This window comes from Mauremys reevesii, linkage group 2, assembly GCF_016161935.1.
Source record: "Mauremys reevesii isolate NIE-2019 linkage group 2, ASM1616193v1, whole genome shotgun sequence".
Lineage (NCBI taxonomy): Eukaryota > Metazoa > Chordata > Testudines > Geoemydidae > Mauremys > Mauremys reevesii.
In genome coordinates, this window is record NC_052624.1 from 198,067,055 (window position 1) to 198,083,440 (window position 16,386).

General features: G+C 44.3%; 1 protein-coding gene and 1 long non-coding RNA gene across 5 annotated transcripts in view; one reads left to right on the forward strand and one right to left on the reverse strand.

Annotated features, from left to right (window-relative positions):
- SPIRE1 (spire type actin nucleation factor 1) overlaps positions 1–5,319 on the forward strand; it is a 182,861-nt gene extending 177,542 nt beyond the window's left edge. For all 4 annotated transcript variants that reach the window (XM_039526302.1, XM_039526303.1, XM_039526305.1 and 1 more), the window contains 4 exons: positions 2,577–2,647; positions 3,144–3,171; positions 3,264–3,400; positions 4,844–5,319. In XM_039526302.1, the coding sequence (XP_039382236.1) occupies positions 2,577–2,647; positions 3,144–3,171; positions 3,264–3,400; positions 4,844–5,102 (495 nt within the window). In that variant the 3' untranslated portion in view covers positions 5,103–5,319. The remainder of the gene's footprint in view (positions 1–2,576; positions 2,648–3,143; positions 3,172–3,263; positions 3,401–4,843) is intronic.
- On the reverse strand, positions 1,582–13,583 carry LOC120398728. The gene is made up of 3 exons (XR_005594665.1): positions 13,463–13,583; positions 3,190–3,318; positions 1,582–1,642 (listed from the first exon to the last, which is right to left on the reverse strand). It is a non-coding gene; the product is annotated as an uncharacterized LOC120398728 (long non-coding RNA).
- Positions 13,584–16,386: the final 2,803 nt, after the last annotated feature.

Consider the following 16,386-nt stretch of genomic DNA (forward strand, 5'->3'; position numbering starts at 1 on the left):
AACATCCTTCCCCCATCACTCCCCTAGACCAGTGGTTCCCAAACTTGTTCTGCCGCTTGTGCAGGGAAAGCCCCTCGTGGGCTGGGCCAGTTTGTGTACCTGCTGCGTCCGCACATTCGGCCGATCGCAGCTCCCAGTGGCTGTGGTTCGCTGCTCCAGGCCAATGGGAGCTGCTGGAAGCAGCTGCTCCCAGTGGCCGCGGTTCGCTGCTCCAGGCCAATGGGAGCTGCTGGAAGCGGCTGCTCCCAGTGGCAGTGGTTCGCTGCTCCAGGCCAATGGGAGCTGCTGGAAGCGGCTGCTCCCAGTGGCCACGGTTCGCTGCTCCAGGCCAATGGGAGCTGCTGGAAGCGGCTGCTCCCAGTGGCCACGGTTCGCTGCTCCAGGCCTATGGGAGCTGCTGGAAGCGGCTACTCCCAGTGGCCACGGTTCGCTGCTCCAGGCCTATGGGAGCTGCTGGAAGCGGCTGCTTCCAGTGGCCGCGGTTCGCTGCTCCAGGCCAATGGGAGCTGCTGGAAGCGGCTGCTCCCAGTGGCTGCGGTTCGCTGCTCCAGGCCTATGGGATCTCCTGGAAGCGGCTGCTTCCAGTGGCCGCGGTTCGCTGCTCCAGGCCAATGGGAGCTGCTGGAAGCGGCTGCTCCCAGTGGCTGCGGTTCGCTGCTCCAGGCCTATGGGATCTCCTGGAAGCGGCTGCTCCCAGTGGCCGCGGTTCGCTGCTCCAGGCCAATGGGAGCTGCTGGAAGCAGCTGCTCGGCCTGCGCTGCTAGACACACACATACACACAGCCATGCTACTTCATATTTTTTTCTGGAGAGACCAGAGCTACAGGTAAAATAGGATATAATAAAAGTTTTACAATATAAAATATCTTTTTTTTTTAAATTCCCATTGAAATCAGTGGAAGCTGTCACAACCAAATCCAGTTCCCTTCTCTGAATGGACACCAGTCTGTTGTGAGTGGACCCAGCTGCTGACTCCCACATGCTTCTAAGTGCTTTGGGTCTGGATAGTGTCTGATCACTGTTCCTAGCCCTGGGTTTCTCAAGCATGCTCCCAAGTGCAGACCCTATGTCTGCTACCCTTCTTAGGCATTGGGACCCCATTTGGACCCTAGAACCAGTGACGCAGCCTTACCAAGTTCCAAATTGTTACATATGTTCCACCTCTCTCTGGGTTCCTTGAGCTCCCTGATTTGCCCCTTGAGGGACAACATGGCAGGCAAACAAGGAACACAGGCTTAGCAATGGAATTTCTTAACCACAGACACTTTACTCTTAACAAAGCACATGAGCGACTTACAGATGTTTGAAAAAACAAAATCCTGAATACAGCCCCCAGTCTGATCTCACCCTTCCTGTGCGTACAGGGTTTGGTCAGAATCCCTAGACCAAGAAGCTGGTCCTGCCTTCTCTGTCCTTAATGTGTTCTCCTGGCATGTAGCAACAGGGCCAGCTCCAGGGTTTTTGCCACCCCAAGCAGCAAAAAGAAAAAAAAAAACCACAATCGCGCTCTGCAGCTCTACCGCTGCCGCTTCAGTCTTCGTCGGCAATTCGGCGGCTGGTCCTTCGAAGACCTCCGGACGTGCCACCCCTCACCGTTGGCCGCCCCAAGCAGCTGCTTGCTGGGCTGGTGCCTGGAGCCGGCCCTGTGTAACAGTAGACAGTTCCTTCACATAGAGTATTCCCACTTAAATAACCCCATTGGTTAGGTCCTGTCCCTTCCCCGCATCCCACCCCCACCATGTCTCAGCTTCTATGCAAATAATCTTTCTTCTTATGGTTGGGCTGGCAGTAGAAAGAAACAGCACTGCTGGCTTTGGATTGCTCTGTGCCAGCTTATCAGATATAGTCATTATACTAGGTCTGAAGCCCCCTCTACAAAATGGGTGCTCTAATCCACATTGGAGATTGCAATACAACATGAGGGTTGCACTCCAACATGAAGATTACAATATAAAGTGGAGCTCTGGAAACAAAATGGTACCCACAAAACAAGACAGCTGTCACAGAAACTTTCCCTGTATAAAGAGTGTGGAACCAAGGTCCTTATATATGAAAGAGACAATGAAATATGTCAACAATTTCTTCTAATTCATTTAGAATAAAGTGGGTGAGGAATTTTTTTCCTCCTTTGCCTGGCTGAATTGTATGTTCCGAGTTTTAAAGCAAGTGGGATTATTTTAAGGCTCCATTGTCCTCCAAAGGTAAGCAGGATGCATTAATCTCACACTCTTGGTTTTTTTTTGAGCCTTAGGCATGACATTCAGAGGCTCATGAGTAACAAGCTAAAAGGAATTTAAAGCTTCTGGGAAATCATGCATCATGTGACCCAGGGGGATTTAATATGAGAGCACCCATCTGCCAGTGTATTTTTCTTCCATAGATTACAGATCACTAAAAAAAAAAAAATTACAGTGTCTCCTTTTCCTCCCCTGGGCTCCTGCACATTAAACTCATCAAATAAATCTATCCCAACTTCAGTCTGTGCATCTTCACCGAAGGCCAGGTTAGAAGCATGCAATTTTATTTCCAGGACTGTACTGCTAACGTTGCAGTCTCTTCTGTTTTCAATTTCTTTAGCTCTGTTTCTGTTGTCGAACAAGGAGGTTTTCTTTCTTCACCTGGTCCTACACCTGTCAGTTTTGTAAGAGGTGAGTTTTCGCTCAGAGTGAAATACTAGGATTCATACCTCACTGGTTTCTATTTTAATTCACTGTGTTATTTGGTTTTGTTTTTGAAATGTAGTTATGGTCAGAAAAATGACTGTAAAAATGGCTCTTCCTTATTCAACATATCTGCTCCCTTAATATGTTCAGATTCAGAGCAGCTCAGGTTTTAGAGTAAAACAGTAACAGTGCTCCTCTGTTAGCCCAGCAGAGCCCATATGGGTATGAGGCAATGAGATAGATTCTACAGAATCCTCATTACTTGGGGGTGACATGTGAACTCGAAAGAACAAAGAGAATTTCAGATTCCATTTGAGTTGGTAGTATTGGCTGTTGGAGAAAAAATGTTTACTTGTAAACTGAGCAAACTTTAAGGTGATAGTTAATAAGGCAGTAAATATGGAACCCTATGCACCCCACCGTCTTATTTAAATAACATTTCTTTCCACTGAATGATTAAGACTTTTACTTTTCTACACAGGCCTGTATGTTCACAGTGTTGCAAAAAGGTAAGTTCAGGAACCTACCGTTTGTTCCTTTCAGAAAGGCTGTCTCTTTGGTAATGATACTTCATACTGTCATTCTCCTGCTCTTGTAACAGATGCGGTTGCCATCAAAGCCATACTCCACCCTTCCTATCTTCTCTCTGGGACCTTCTGCTTTGCAGAAAGGAGACAGTTTTATGAGACCAGAAAAACCCTCCACCAGTCACCACCGGCCGCTTAGGAGCATGTCTAGGTAAGAGACAGTCCTACTTCAGCTGTGCTGCTGGTAGCAGCTCTTCATAAGATCTTTTCCTCAGTCTCTTAGTTGCTAATGAGACATAATCTACTAGGCTCTGTTTTTGTAGTTTAATTTTCCAATGTTTGTCAGATCTTTTTAGAGACCCAAAGATAAAGGTCTTTCCTTACCAATTTCATTTTCCATTGGATAAAGATTGAGGGTTTTCCTTACATTTCTAGTGGAACAAAACCCATCCTGATTACGTTTCATTCACTACTTAGTAAATATAAACTATATTTACTTCCATAAGACTTGCTGACACAATATTTTAAATGTGCTCTGTCCCCTGTCTTTACTATAGCTGACAATGATAGTAATATCAGTACAGCTGATAAATATTCTCACATTTTTTTTCCTAGTGTAGATGGATCCTTAGATGAAAAATCTGTCTGTTCTTGGTAACTGAATAGGGAAATTCTCCCTTATTAGACAACGACTTACACATGCAGAGGTGAAAGTAAGCCAGTACGGTGTACCGGCAAGAGCCAGTACGTCAGACTGCATCAGCTTCCCCAGGCTGGTGATTAAAGGGCCCAGGGCTCCCTGCAGAGGCCGGAGCCCCGAGCCCTTTAAATCACCTCCTGAACCCTGCTGCCGGAGCCCTGGGCCCTGTCGGCAGCGCAGGGCTTCATCAGCGATTTAAAGGGCCCGGAGCGCCACTGCAGTAACAGCGGCCAGAACCCCGGGCCCTTTAATTCGCCCCTAAGTCCCAGGGCTGCCAGCCGCCTCTACAGCTGGTAGCTCTGGGGGTGATTTAAAGGCCCTGGGGCTCACAGCCACAGCCGGAGCCCCTGGGCCTTTAAATCTTGATTTAAAGGCCCCGCCTCATCCAGTTGAGGCCATTCCCCCTGCTCAGGATTCCGGCGTACCGGTAAATCCTTTAAGTTACTTTCACCCCTTACATGTCAAACTCTTTCTACTCTCTAGCCATAGGCTTGTTTCATTTTGGCTTTGGCAATAAATTATCTTTTGGTTTTACATTTTGAACACAGGCTGCTATTAAAGCTAATCCCAGAAATAACATTTGGATCAGGTCAGGATGTAGATCCATGGACCCCTCTCTCTGTGTGCAAGTCTGTCTTTAATACCCACTTCTGCCAGGGTGTCTACATGCAAATTAGCCAAATTAAGACATCCATGTAGTCATTCATACAATTCTCTTTGCCAAATCATGCTTTACACTAGCCTTCACTGAACAACCATGTAATCTTATTGACGTGTCTTCCCATCTCCATCCTTTCTTTACTGCTTTTTTGCACCCTCATTAAGTCAGGGACAGCAAGACTTGGGACAGGAATAGTGTATTCTTTCTCTTTGGGAGGTGTCTCCATTGGTATCCAAAGCTGTGCTGAATGTAAATAATGATAATGAGTAAGGGACGGTTTCTTTGTTTTTCAGGTTGTCCACAAAGTCAAAGTCAGTAGATAAATCAAATGAAGATCTACAGTTTCCCAAAGAGTTAATGGAGGACTGGAGCACCATGGAGGTGTGTGTGGACTGCAAAAAGTTTATTTCAGAAATCATCAGCTCAAGCCGGCGCAGCCTCTCTCTGGCCAACAAACGAGCCAGGTTAAAAAGGAAAACACAGTCGTTCTACATGGCATCACCAGGCACCTCTGAATACTGCCCATCTGAGAGAACTATCAATGAGATCTGAGTCTTGTGCCTTTTTCTTTGCTTTTGTCTTCATGAGGTCAGCATCCGTGAGAAAGATCACTGAAACTGTCCTTCCCTTCGTTTTACTTTATGAGCTTGAATTTGCATTAGATCACAGGGTTTGCTACTCTACGGTTTCCACAGACTCTACATTCATCTCTCTAGATAATGATATGTAATAGGTCAGCCAATAACTCATTTGCACTGGAAGGAAACAATCATTTGAAAATGTTGCCTTTGTGTGTGTGTGCGCGCGCATTGTGCAGATAGAAAGCCTTTACTTGCATTCAGTTTGTTATCATTCCTTGAATTGTTTTCAGGACAAGAGCTGAACTGTATTCCTAAAGGAGAACCAAATCTAACACAGGTGTCAATGTTTGCACAATTGTAAGCAGTAAGTCATATTGGCATTACCAACCTAATAGTGTTCATGTTGTAGTTTATATGGCACATGGAGCCATGTTGTACACCAAAATCCTAGTGTGGGCTGTTGGTCTCATTGTCTCACAGCACAAAACCTAGAAGGTTTTGCTAGTGCTATCAACATTCTCTTTCTTTCAGCTGTTGTTACTGCCAAGGGCAGCTCTGTTTTTTTTTGCCACCTCGAGCACGGCAGTCAGGCAGCTTTCGGCAGCGTTTCTGCAGGAGGTCTGCCCCGGTCACGTGGATTCAGAGGCAGTTCTGCCGGAAGTCTGCTGGTCCTGTGCCTTCAGCGTACCCGCCGCCGAATTACTGCTGAAACCGGTGGAACTCCTGCAGAAACGCCGCCAAAGGCTGCCTGACTGCCGCCCTCACAGCAACCGGCAGGCCGCCCCATGAGGCTTGCCGCCCCAGGCACGCGCTTGCTGCGCTGGTGCCTGGAGCCGTCCCTGGTTACTGCCCTGAGATCATGGTTCATTGTGGAACTTGATAATGTCTGTGTTCTAGTGCAAAATATCTGAATAGGCTGTATGCCCAAATGGGGGGCCATTTTCCCTGAGCTGCTGTACTTCTAACCCCCGGTGTAATTATAAGTGTCTCCTGTGCAGGTAGGAGTAGTTTATTCCTTATCTTGAATGTATTGTGATCATTATATTTGGTAGTAGTAGTTTTAGCAGTAGATAGAGCTGTGCACTCGATGGGGAGGGTGGGAAATGAGAGGCTTCTAAGTTTAACTGAATTCCTGTAAAGTATGTAACATGGTTACCCAGAGAGGAAGTATGGGTAATATGTATATTTGTATTATAGTGGAACACACAAGCACTGCTATAATTAAAAGTTCGGGAGCATATCCATTATAAATCCCATTTTTCAGGGGTTTATAATTTGGCTGTAAAATTTAGGATCCTGATGAAATTTGGGACAACAGTGTCTCAGATTAGGAGCACCTTGTTTTGCTTTTTAACAAACTTACGGAGAAAAAAGTCTAGCTGTTAAAAGTTTCAATAATGTTACAATGTTAACAAACATCACATGCTTTTTGCTTTTTTTTTTATATTCAAATGTTTTGTTTTTAAAGCAGTTAAAACATAATTAGAGTTTAGTCCATAACATGGAGATAGGTCATTTTGGTATTTAAAAATAAGTTAACACAACCAAGTTACTAATACTTGAAAATCAACTACTGTGCATACACAGTAATTTTTTCATAACATTTTTCATACCCAGATCGATATTTAATATTAGTACAGTGCTGTATTATATACTATCATAGTAGGAAAGATTCAGATCTATTTATTAACATTTCAGTACTAGAGATTGATGAGAAATACCTCAGAACTGCTCGAAAGGACAGGGTTTTCGTAATACAATTAAGGTTGATCTGTTTTCAAACTCTAAATACATATTTACAAAATAGAATCTCTTGAACCAAATATTATGCATTTTAAAAAGTCACTAGGCGCCAAATCCTAGACTTGATGAGAGGATCTGGGTTGATGATCAGAGTCTGGCTCCCACATTCCAGTGAGTAGCATTAGAGCCACTCTGCAACTGCTGCTGCACCATCCCTGCTGTGTGGGAGGGCAGTAGCCCCCCACTGACACCCCCTTCGCAGGCTTCCCGAATTCCATCCCTGCCTGCTGTGCAGTGGAGCTGCCCCAGTTCCACGCTAGGCTGGGCTCCCTGCCACCCAAATGTGCAGGATTTCCCCCTTCAAGGCATATTTGCAAGCTAAGCTGTAATAGCTCCACAGCAGCTAGTCTAGTATTAGGTAAATGTGTGTTTGCGCTGTTCTGAAAGGCCTGTACAAAGGGCTCCTTAAACCCATCCTGGGACACACCCAGCCTCACTTTCCTTTAATCGTATTTACATAAACAGACAGTTTGCACACCCGGCAAGTCTCAGGTAATAACGCTAAGGGTTTGCCTGAACTGATGACCAGAGGAAGTTCAGAGTTATAGGTGAGTCCCCATTCTTAACCCTTTCCTTTCTGCAGAGGGCCATCCAGCTGTTACATCCTCTGTCTGGGGACCTCAAGACAATGGGTCTTTCACATTAAAGGAATTACAATATCTTGATGAGTTAAGGACCTACGATAGCGGGGGTAGCACAGTGCAATTCATGTGAAATGGATAATGAAAGATCCCCCGTTAGTCATATGATGGCCCCTCAATCGTGGTAGCACTTTTTTGCCACTTGTGTTTCTGTGCCAAAATTAATCCCTGCAGCCCACCCACCCACCTCTTTTTCCGTTGCTGTTTTGCATAGTATTCACACCAGATGGCCAACTGCCAGGGAAGCACATGGGGCTTTTATTTTAAACTCTGTTTGTAATTTTTCTTGGGAAACATTCCCCTCTACACCCCATACATCTATTTACTGCTCCTTTCCATGGCCCCTTGGAAAAAGCTGCAGGAGCAGGAAATGCCTTCCTTGATGTCTGAGGCTCTCAGGGGTGCACAGGATCTGGCATGTTTTTCTTTCTGTGGGGAGGGGTTTGTGGTAGAAGCCATGGCCTCATAATGCCTCATAATGCAGTGAAATCAGACTCCAGCCCTGCAGATCCTGGGCCATCCCTGAAGGCCTACTCCTCTGTGCAACATCCTTGCTCCCTTCAGCATGGTTCCCTTGGTGAGGTCTTCTCTCCCCTATCAGTGCATCCTCACAGATGCTGTAGAGGAGAGCTGACGCTGCTTCTAGCATCATTACTCAGGTGTGTTGTTTGTATTAGTGCAACACCTAGGAGCCCTAGTCACATGCCATGACCCTGTTGTACTAGGCACAGAACAAAAAATGGTCCTGTGAACTACTGAATGGTCGTCAACTTAAGAGTCCACTAATGTGTGAGGGCAGCAGGGTGCAAAGGCTGGCTGCTTCCAGTTCTACCCGTCTGCCTGACTCAGCCCCTCCAGGGCTGTGCGATGGTAGCACACAGAGGCACCTGGAGAGGGGAATCCTGCCGTAGAGCTGCCATTCTCCGGGGGGGGGTTTCCCACGCTGGTTGCTTCCATCTATATTAAGGAAAACAGACCCTTGTACAATGTTCTGGCCTTTAATTTGGCAGAGGAAACAAAGTCAGAAATGCAATTCTCTTTCTCAAGCAAAGGCAGAAGAAGCACCGTCCACTCTGGATCAGTATGGAGTGGACTATTTTGAGCTTTCCACCTCACAGTTCGTGCTAGTGTCCCCAACTCATTCCAGGTGTCAAGGACCAGTCCACTTCACCTGCATACCTTATGAAGCTGCCCACAATGTCCTATTTATGGCTTAAAATTCATATCAGTGTCAGAATAGAAAAACAAAAGCTTGTAAATATCTGTAATATATTTATTAATATTTAGAAAGCTGCCATGCATTGAGCAATGGGAATTGACTTTCCCATGAAGATTTAAAAAGGAAGTGAGTCTTATTTATATGTATATTGATTATATTATTAAAGTTGAGCCTCTCTCCATAGGCATTTTAAAATGAATTTGTTTAACAGAACGTGGGACTAGCACAGTGAGTTCATTTCAATGTGTTTAAAATCTTTTTTTTTTAACTGTGTTTAATAAAACTAGGACTTGTATAAGTGCATCAAAGGAGACCCAAAGGGGGGTTAAAAAACTGTCGTTAGCAATGCAATGGTCTTGTATTTTATACATGAAAAGAGGTCTTGAGAATTCAAAGCCAGCTCAGCCTTGCTAATAGCTGCAATGAAGGTAGCAAACAGGGCTTTGTGGCAGCTCTTACGTGTATAAAACATTCTTTCAACGTTCATGGTGACAATATTGCTGATGGGGGGGTTTTCATTAAGTCCTTTATTTGAAAAAAAACCAAAAACCTGGGGACAATAAAATGCCTTTGGAGCATAGCCTTCGTGTGTATTAATTATTCACGTGTAAACTATTAATAGAGACAAATTTTAACTGCTTTTTAGAATTTTGCAAAAGTCAAATGGTTGTATCTTTTGGCACAGGCAGTGTTGATGAGTAAGATTTTAGCACTTACTGGGCTACATGAAATAATGAAACAGCTCAAAATAGTCTTTAGAATAGCAATATAACTATATATGTGACCCACTGGACTCTAAACATTAAAGTATGTTTTGCATTAAAATACTGCTTCTACTAAGCAGTAGAAAAGTACATTATGACCAATTCCTACCAAAACCTTCATCTCACAAGCTGAAGAGCTGTATATAATTTTAACTCTTCCTATATGCATCAATTGCACTGAACTTTTTACAGAATCTGAAATAACTACATGCAACCTATCTTTTTTTGAGCCTGTAGTTGATGTGCATTGTGGGAGAGGTACCAGGAGTCTTTCAAAGATCAAAATGGAAGGCTATCAAGAAAAAATAATAAAATAAAATACACATACATCATAATTTATTTTCCAAAAACCAGTCTGTTCTCTGATTCTCCCTTCTAGGATTGGCTGCATGTTTTATAGGTAGGGAGGTGGGGGAAGATCCAACTTTAGACAAGTATGAAGGTAGCAATCATGCTAAACTTAATCCAGAAGTTCTGTGCAGCATTTAGGAATGTCTTTATTATTTTAATCTTATTTGTGAAAGTGACATCGCACAGTGAGTAGTGGAAAGGTGCTGTAACTGCATGTTCTGGTGCGACAGCATCCCTCTTATCTTAGCATTAAATTATAAATCATTTCCATGTAGAAGGCTGAAAGCTGTTTTTTTCTTTGATATGTAACATTAAGTTAAAACTGAGCTGCTGAATTATTAATACTAATCACAGGTATGCAGTCCATTCTCTTGTTTTCCTCTGACTTCACTAATACGCTTTTGACCTTCCATAATATTTAACAAAAAATATCTTAATACGAAAACAGCTAGTGTGTGTCATTGGATCACCTGACTGAAACAGCCAAACAGCCATAGATCTTGCATTATCTCTTCAAAAATCAGACCCTATTACAGTCTGAGCCCATTTACCTGAACTTGGGAGAAGTAAGGAAGTTAAACCTTTCCTTCAGTATTTGTACTGGTGATGAGCTGATGCTGTTAGAACCCCTGCCATCCCTATGGCAACTTTGAGGGCCAGATTTCAGTGGTCTGTCTTAAACCAGCTTTGCAGCCAGCCTCCAGCATTACATTTTACATTCATTAGCCTATGTCTCCCAAGGGGCCATTCCAGAAGGGGGATTGCCAAGACTTAGACACATCCTGGCCCCATCCTCTCTTTCCCCCAGATGTGCCCCTATTCTGGGTGGTGGGAGGATGATGTAGGAGCCTCGCTGCCAGTCTCATGCCATCAGAGGATTCCTCTAGATAGAGGGAATCTTCTGTTGGCCAGCTGAGTTCTAGAGTAGCACAAAGCACCCTGAATAGGCCAGAGAATCTGGCCTATAGTTTTATAAAATGCATTTTAGAACCTGGGTTTTATAACAAGAAGAATCTCCAGGTGCTGTAAGAACTGCACTGTAAGATCACTGTCTTTTTCTCCCTGCAACTTAAAGAATTATTAGCAATTTCTCCTGTGGGTGGCTCCCAACCCGTTTTCAAACTTTCCATTATGTAGGCAGGTAAAATGAATGCTGCCAAGGTCTTGTGTATACTGACAATTGTCACAAATTTTCCCACCATTGGGCTAGCACCAGTCTACAGCAGCCGCTGGCATTTTCCCTGCTGTCTAAACCCACACTGGTGCCCGGCCAACAGTAGGAGAATCTTACGATCATCAGCTTTGACGACCCCATTAAAATGGGGTCCCGACCCAGTTTGAGAACCCTGACCTACGCTGATAGGAGAACCCTTTAGCATAGGTAGCATTTACACTGAAGTGCTACAGTGACACAGCTGCAGCTGTGCCACGGCAGCTTTCAAACTGTGCCACGGCAGCTTTCGCGTGTAGACAAGCCCCAAGTCCACAGTCACCCTGCAAGTGCACAAAAGGGGACCTATGCACTATTAAACTGATGCTGCATTTGTTTTGGCTGTATATTAATTTCTCATTGGCAGGCTGGTCTTTTAACTACATGACAGATGCAGAACAAACCTGGGTCAGCCCAAGCAGAACACAGGTGCTGTGTGGCCAAGGTTCCGGATACCCCCTAATCTCCCATTGGTCACAGTGTCATGTACTGGCTGACATTAGCACAGCAAGTATATGAGCCCTAGCACTTCAGGAGTTAATGAGGCAGCCTGCCTATGCTGTTTTTAGGAACAGGCCTTTTTGTAGGGCTAAATAGGTGGTGTTGCCACCTGCTGTACTTGACTGTTCTAAACTGTTTTTCATTGAAAACATTTGTTAAACCAGTTGAGAGGGTCAGTCTTGAATCTGATACTTTTGATTTCAAAAGTTTCTAGAAATAGGTCTACAGGGCCAGCCCCTGCATAAACATGGGGTGCTTGTGTGTTAGGAACAGTACTTTGTACTGCTGTAGCACCTGCCTCAAAATGCCTAACAACCCCTAAGGTAACCTAGTGCCCAGCACCAGGCTAAGCACTGAGAATAGATGTAGGCTATGGAAAAGACAGAGCTTCTCCATTAGGGACCCTATTTCTGACTAATGTCTGGAGAAGATGGCATAGGGCTGCCCCCAGTCCCCAACCCAGGTGGCAACAGGGAGAGTGGCCCAGCTGTGTGTGCCTCTGTGCCCCCACCCCCCCGACATTGCATAGCACCTCTGGACTTCCCCCCCCATCCCAGACACAGGAGATGGATTTGTTTCTTAGCTTTGATACAGCTCTGTGAGGTAGGTAATACACAGTTTATAGATGGGGGAAATCACAGCACCTCCTTTCCACTGTCAACAGGAAGCTTTTGTCAAAGGTGGGACTGGAACCCAGCTCTCCTGCATCATCGTCCTGTGCATGAAAAAGATTACATGGCAGGTAAAGGGCTGCCATCCATTAGTAGAGGGTTTTTGGGGCCTTTGCCTATGCCTTACCCACCTGCTCTTCTTGATTTGGTTCATATCAAGCAAGGGGGTTTAATTAAAGTGATGACTTGAAGAGTAGCAGTGTAATAGGCACCCTCAGAAGTAACTTAACCTAAAGGTTTATTTGTGAACTTTAGTCCTATTTATTTGTCAGTATTTCATCTGTAAATGAGTCTACAGTTGCCAGTAAGCTAGGCAGTCATTTCATTCTTTCCAGGCCTATGGAAGTTGGCATTCACTTAGGGTGGTGCCTATTAATTTGCTAAGCCTTGCACTACATGCAAAGGACTAAGCACAGGCACCACACATTCCATGCAGTAGGTTTCACCTTGGAGTGTATTTCAAAGCAATCTTTAAGGATATAGCACGAACCAAACTCCAAAAATGTTAATTTCTCAAATCCCTTCTTCCTCTGTGCTCTCATGGTGCATGTGCTTTTGTATGGCTTCCAGTAGATAAGGTCAATCATTTATATACAAGAAAGACAATAGGATGTTTTCATGCTGTGATACTGAAATGCAGTTTGTTCATGCATTACTAATAAAGTTCTTAAAAGGTGCATTCTCTAGTTCCAGCTTTCTTAACATAAGGAATGGTAAAAACATACCTTGAGTATTTTAAAAGAGGCTTTTATATCGTGATTGTTGTTTTTTGTTCTTAGCCTTAGTACCCTAAATACCAGTTGCTGTTATAGACTTTAACTAGTGGGAGAAATGAGGAAGGGCCAGGGAGCAAGCAAACCTTGAGGCCCTAAATTAGATACAGGAGCTGGGAAGAAGGGGAACATATATAGTTAAGTTTCTCCTTTGCACACTTTCTTCACACATTTATGGTGTCCAAAATCCCAATGCTGTAGTACTGCAGAGCCTAATACAATGGCTCTTGTATGCCAACTGCTGCTCCCCTGCCTTAGGAGACAGTCATTTTATAAAGTCAGGCAGTATCAAATTAAAGTTTGTTTTACCTTGTAACAACTCTCCTTTGTGTTTAAGAGATCAGAGCACTTTTAACTTCTCAGTACCTGGATTCTGTCACCATTGAATTTAAACTCACCTTGTGGTGGTCCCTGTGAGAGTGGTTTGCTGGGTGTTACTTCAGGCTTCACTAAAACAACCAAACCAAAACACACCCCCTATATGGATGAATTTTGCTCCAGCCTGCCAGTGACTTAGTCCCAAAGGCCTAACTTTGTCTTCATGTCCAGTCAAATGTTTTTCACACTGCTGAAAAGTGGCAGCTGAATGTTAGCTGGTGATTTGGTTATGTAAAAGGCCCAGCAGTCACAACTCTGTGCAGAAACTATGACAGGGCTCTGAGATGGACAGAGGTAATTTACCTTCCAAAAATAAGGCTTAAACTATAACTATTATATACAAAAAAAGAGTAATTTTTTTAAAGAAACCTGAGCTACAGTTAAGCAGTCTCCTTCCAGCCTCTAGTCAAAACACATGGTGCCAGTGACACATGTGGGAGGAACCATTAACCCATAATAAGCTCAGCTTTAACTATTCACCCCGGGAAGAATTGCTCATCCTCCTTGTTCACTTTACACCTGTTGAACCATAGCACGACATGAATACAGCTGTGCATTCTCTTTAACGAAATGCTAGTTGCTTGTTTCACCACCACTGTTTCCTACTCCCTGGGCTAGACCAGCTCAAATATTTGTTGAGGGGGAAAAGAATCCATAAGCAGCAAATGCTTGCCTGTTTTTACTACAAAGAAAACAATACACAGTAGTTATTTTAGTAGAGTGTGTAATTACTTAGCACCATAGATGTGCATGGCACCTTACATTAGAGATAGGGCAGAGAGTCACAGTTTGAGGAGCTTACAGTCTGAACTGAGATGACAATGGGGAGAGTAGGAGAAGAGGAAGGGTTAATGGATACATCCTGTTGGAATAAGAGTAAGTAAGTATAAGGAAGATTAAATGATTTAATTTAATGGGAAGGTCTTGGTTAACATATGAAGTAGATCAATGTTTGATGTACTCTTATTTTATAAATTATGCAGCAACAAATGTGATCACACTTCTTATCAGAAGTTCTCAGGAGGCAGAAATGACGGAGCTGGGTTTCTTCTAGTTTACACTAAGCCTGGGCATTTCCCCACTAGTGTGATCTTTCCTATACAGTACCTCTAGCCCTGGTACCACTGCAATCCCTACCCCAGCACTGATGACTACAGAACTGCAGTCACAGCAATGGTTAAGTAATCTTAAGGGGGGATGTGGGAGTATAATGTAGACAATGAGAGAAAGTTACACACAGAGACAATGGAGAACATGACATTCAATACTAGATACAACTGATATTTCCAAAATTGTCTCAGCTAACATCAGCACAGCTACTTTAAGGAGAGAAATCCTTAGACTCAGATTACTCTGAAACAAAGGGAACTCTGAGATGGGATTTAGACAGCATTAGAAGTCTGCTTCAGCTCTTATTTGTTTAATGATGTACATGTAGGTAAGATCTGCATTGACAATAGTACTACTGGAGTTAAGGCTGAGCTGTAAACAACCAAAATCCCTTTCATCCCTTCTTTCGACCCTCATAGTACTATAGTGTAGGATTCCTATCTAAACCTGCACCTACTGCCCTTTAGTGAGTCAAATGATTTTCTTTTGCTCAAAACTGACATTTTTGGCCTCACCTCCCAGAGCCAAAAGTTGCTGCACATGTTAGGTCCTAGTTTTTGTTTTTTATTTAACTCAGCCTTAGGATGTAAGCTTTTCCCTCCTTTCTGTTGTCTGCAGTGCCAGAGCCCACACTAGCAATGTAGGGTTTTCTAACTCAACATTTGAGAAATTAGACTTAGAAGTGTCCCATACAGGAGAGAACCACATTAAAAAGGTCCCAGTTTTAGGGCATTTTGATTAGTGCAAGACTAGAATAAAATCTGCTCCATCAGAGATTTTACATACGCACATAGAAGACTAACCAGAGAAAGACTGTTCCAGCCAAGGAGTTGGAAGATATTGTAGAACTTTGTATGGAGAGATGCAGGGGAGGAGGGAGCTTGCGCGAGTGCCACAGGTCCCAGGGGGGACTCTTGTGCAAGACTGGGAATATGCAGATGTAACTTGTGAAAAATGTAGTCCCCACCAGAGGGCCACGGCCCTTCTGCACAGTGGCTCCACAGAACTACTGCAATGACAGGAGGAACAGGATGAAAGGGCAGACTGCCCAGAGGACCATACCTATAACTGGAGCAGTGCTGTTCACCAGAAGAGAGGATCCCAGCAAAACAGAAAAACAGTTCTGACAAGCCCTAGGAAAATAGAAACCCTAAAGTCAGATATGAAAGAGGATGAGCTTCCCACTGGAAGTCAAGATAGATCCCAAGTAACATTGGACCTGATGAACTTGTGGTAAGGCAGATAAAGTGCAGTATGATCGATCACTCGGTGGTCCCAAGGGTGCACACATGCAGGGTGGGTGGTATTAGATCATAGAAAGGACAGTGCAAGAGGCTATGCCTAGCAAAATTATAAAGAGTGGATGCAATTTGCATCTTTTCAGGGGATTTAAAGCAGAGGGCCCTCCCTACCCTGAATGATTGTCAGACTAAGGGGGAGGCAGAGCAAGGATAGAGGCAGTGACCTAGGCCAACAGGGCATTAGGTGGGCAGACATCCCAGAAGCTCTTAAGCAGCTCTGTTGGGAGCACAGCCAAGCAGCAGATAGGATCAACTTCCTCCCGCAGTGTAGCTACAACTCAAGTCATGGCCTTCCAGGCCAAAAGAGGGGGTCAACGAAAGCCCAGGGAACAGCTGGGGCCAGGGGGAAGATATACCTATCTCCTAGAACTGGAAGGGACCTCCAAAGGTCATTGAGTCCAGCCCCCTGCCTTCACTAGCAGGACCAAGTACTGATTTTTGCCCTAGATCCCTAAGTGGCCCCCCTTCAAGGATTGAACTCACAACCCTGAGTTTAGCAGGCCAGTGCTCAAACCACTGAGCTATCCCGCCCA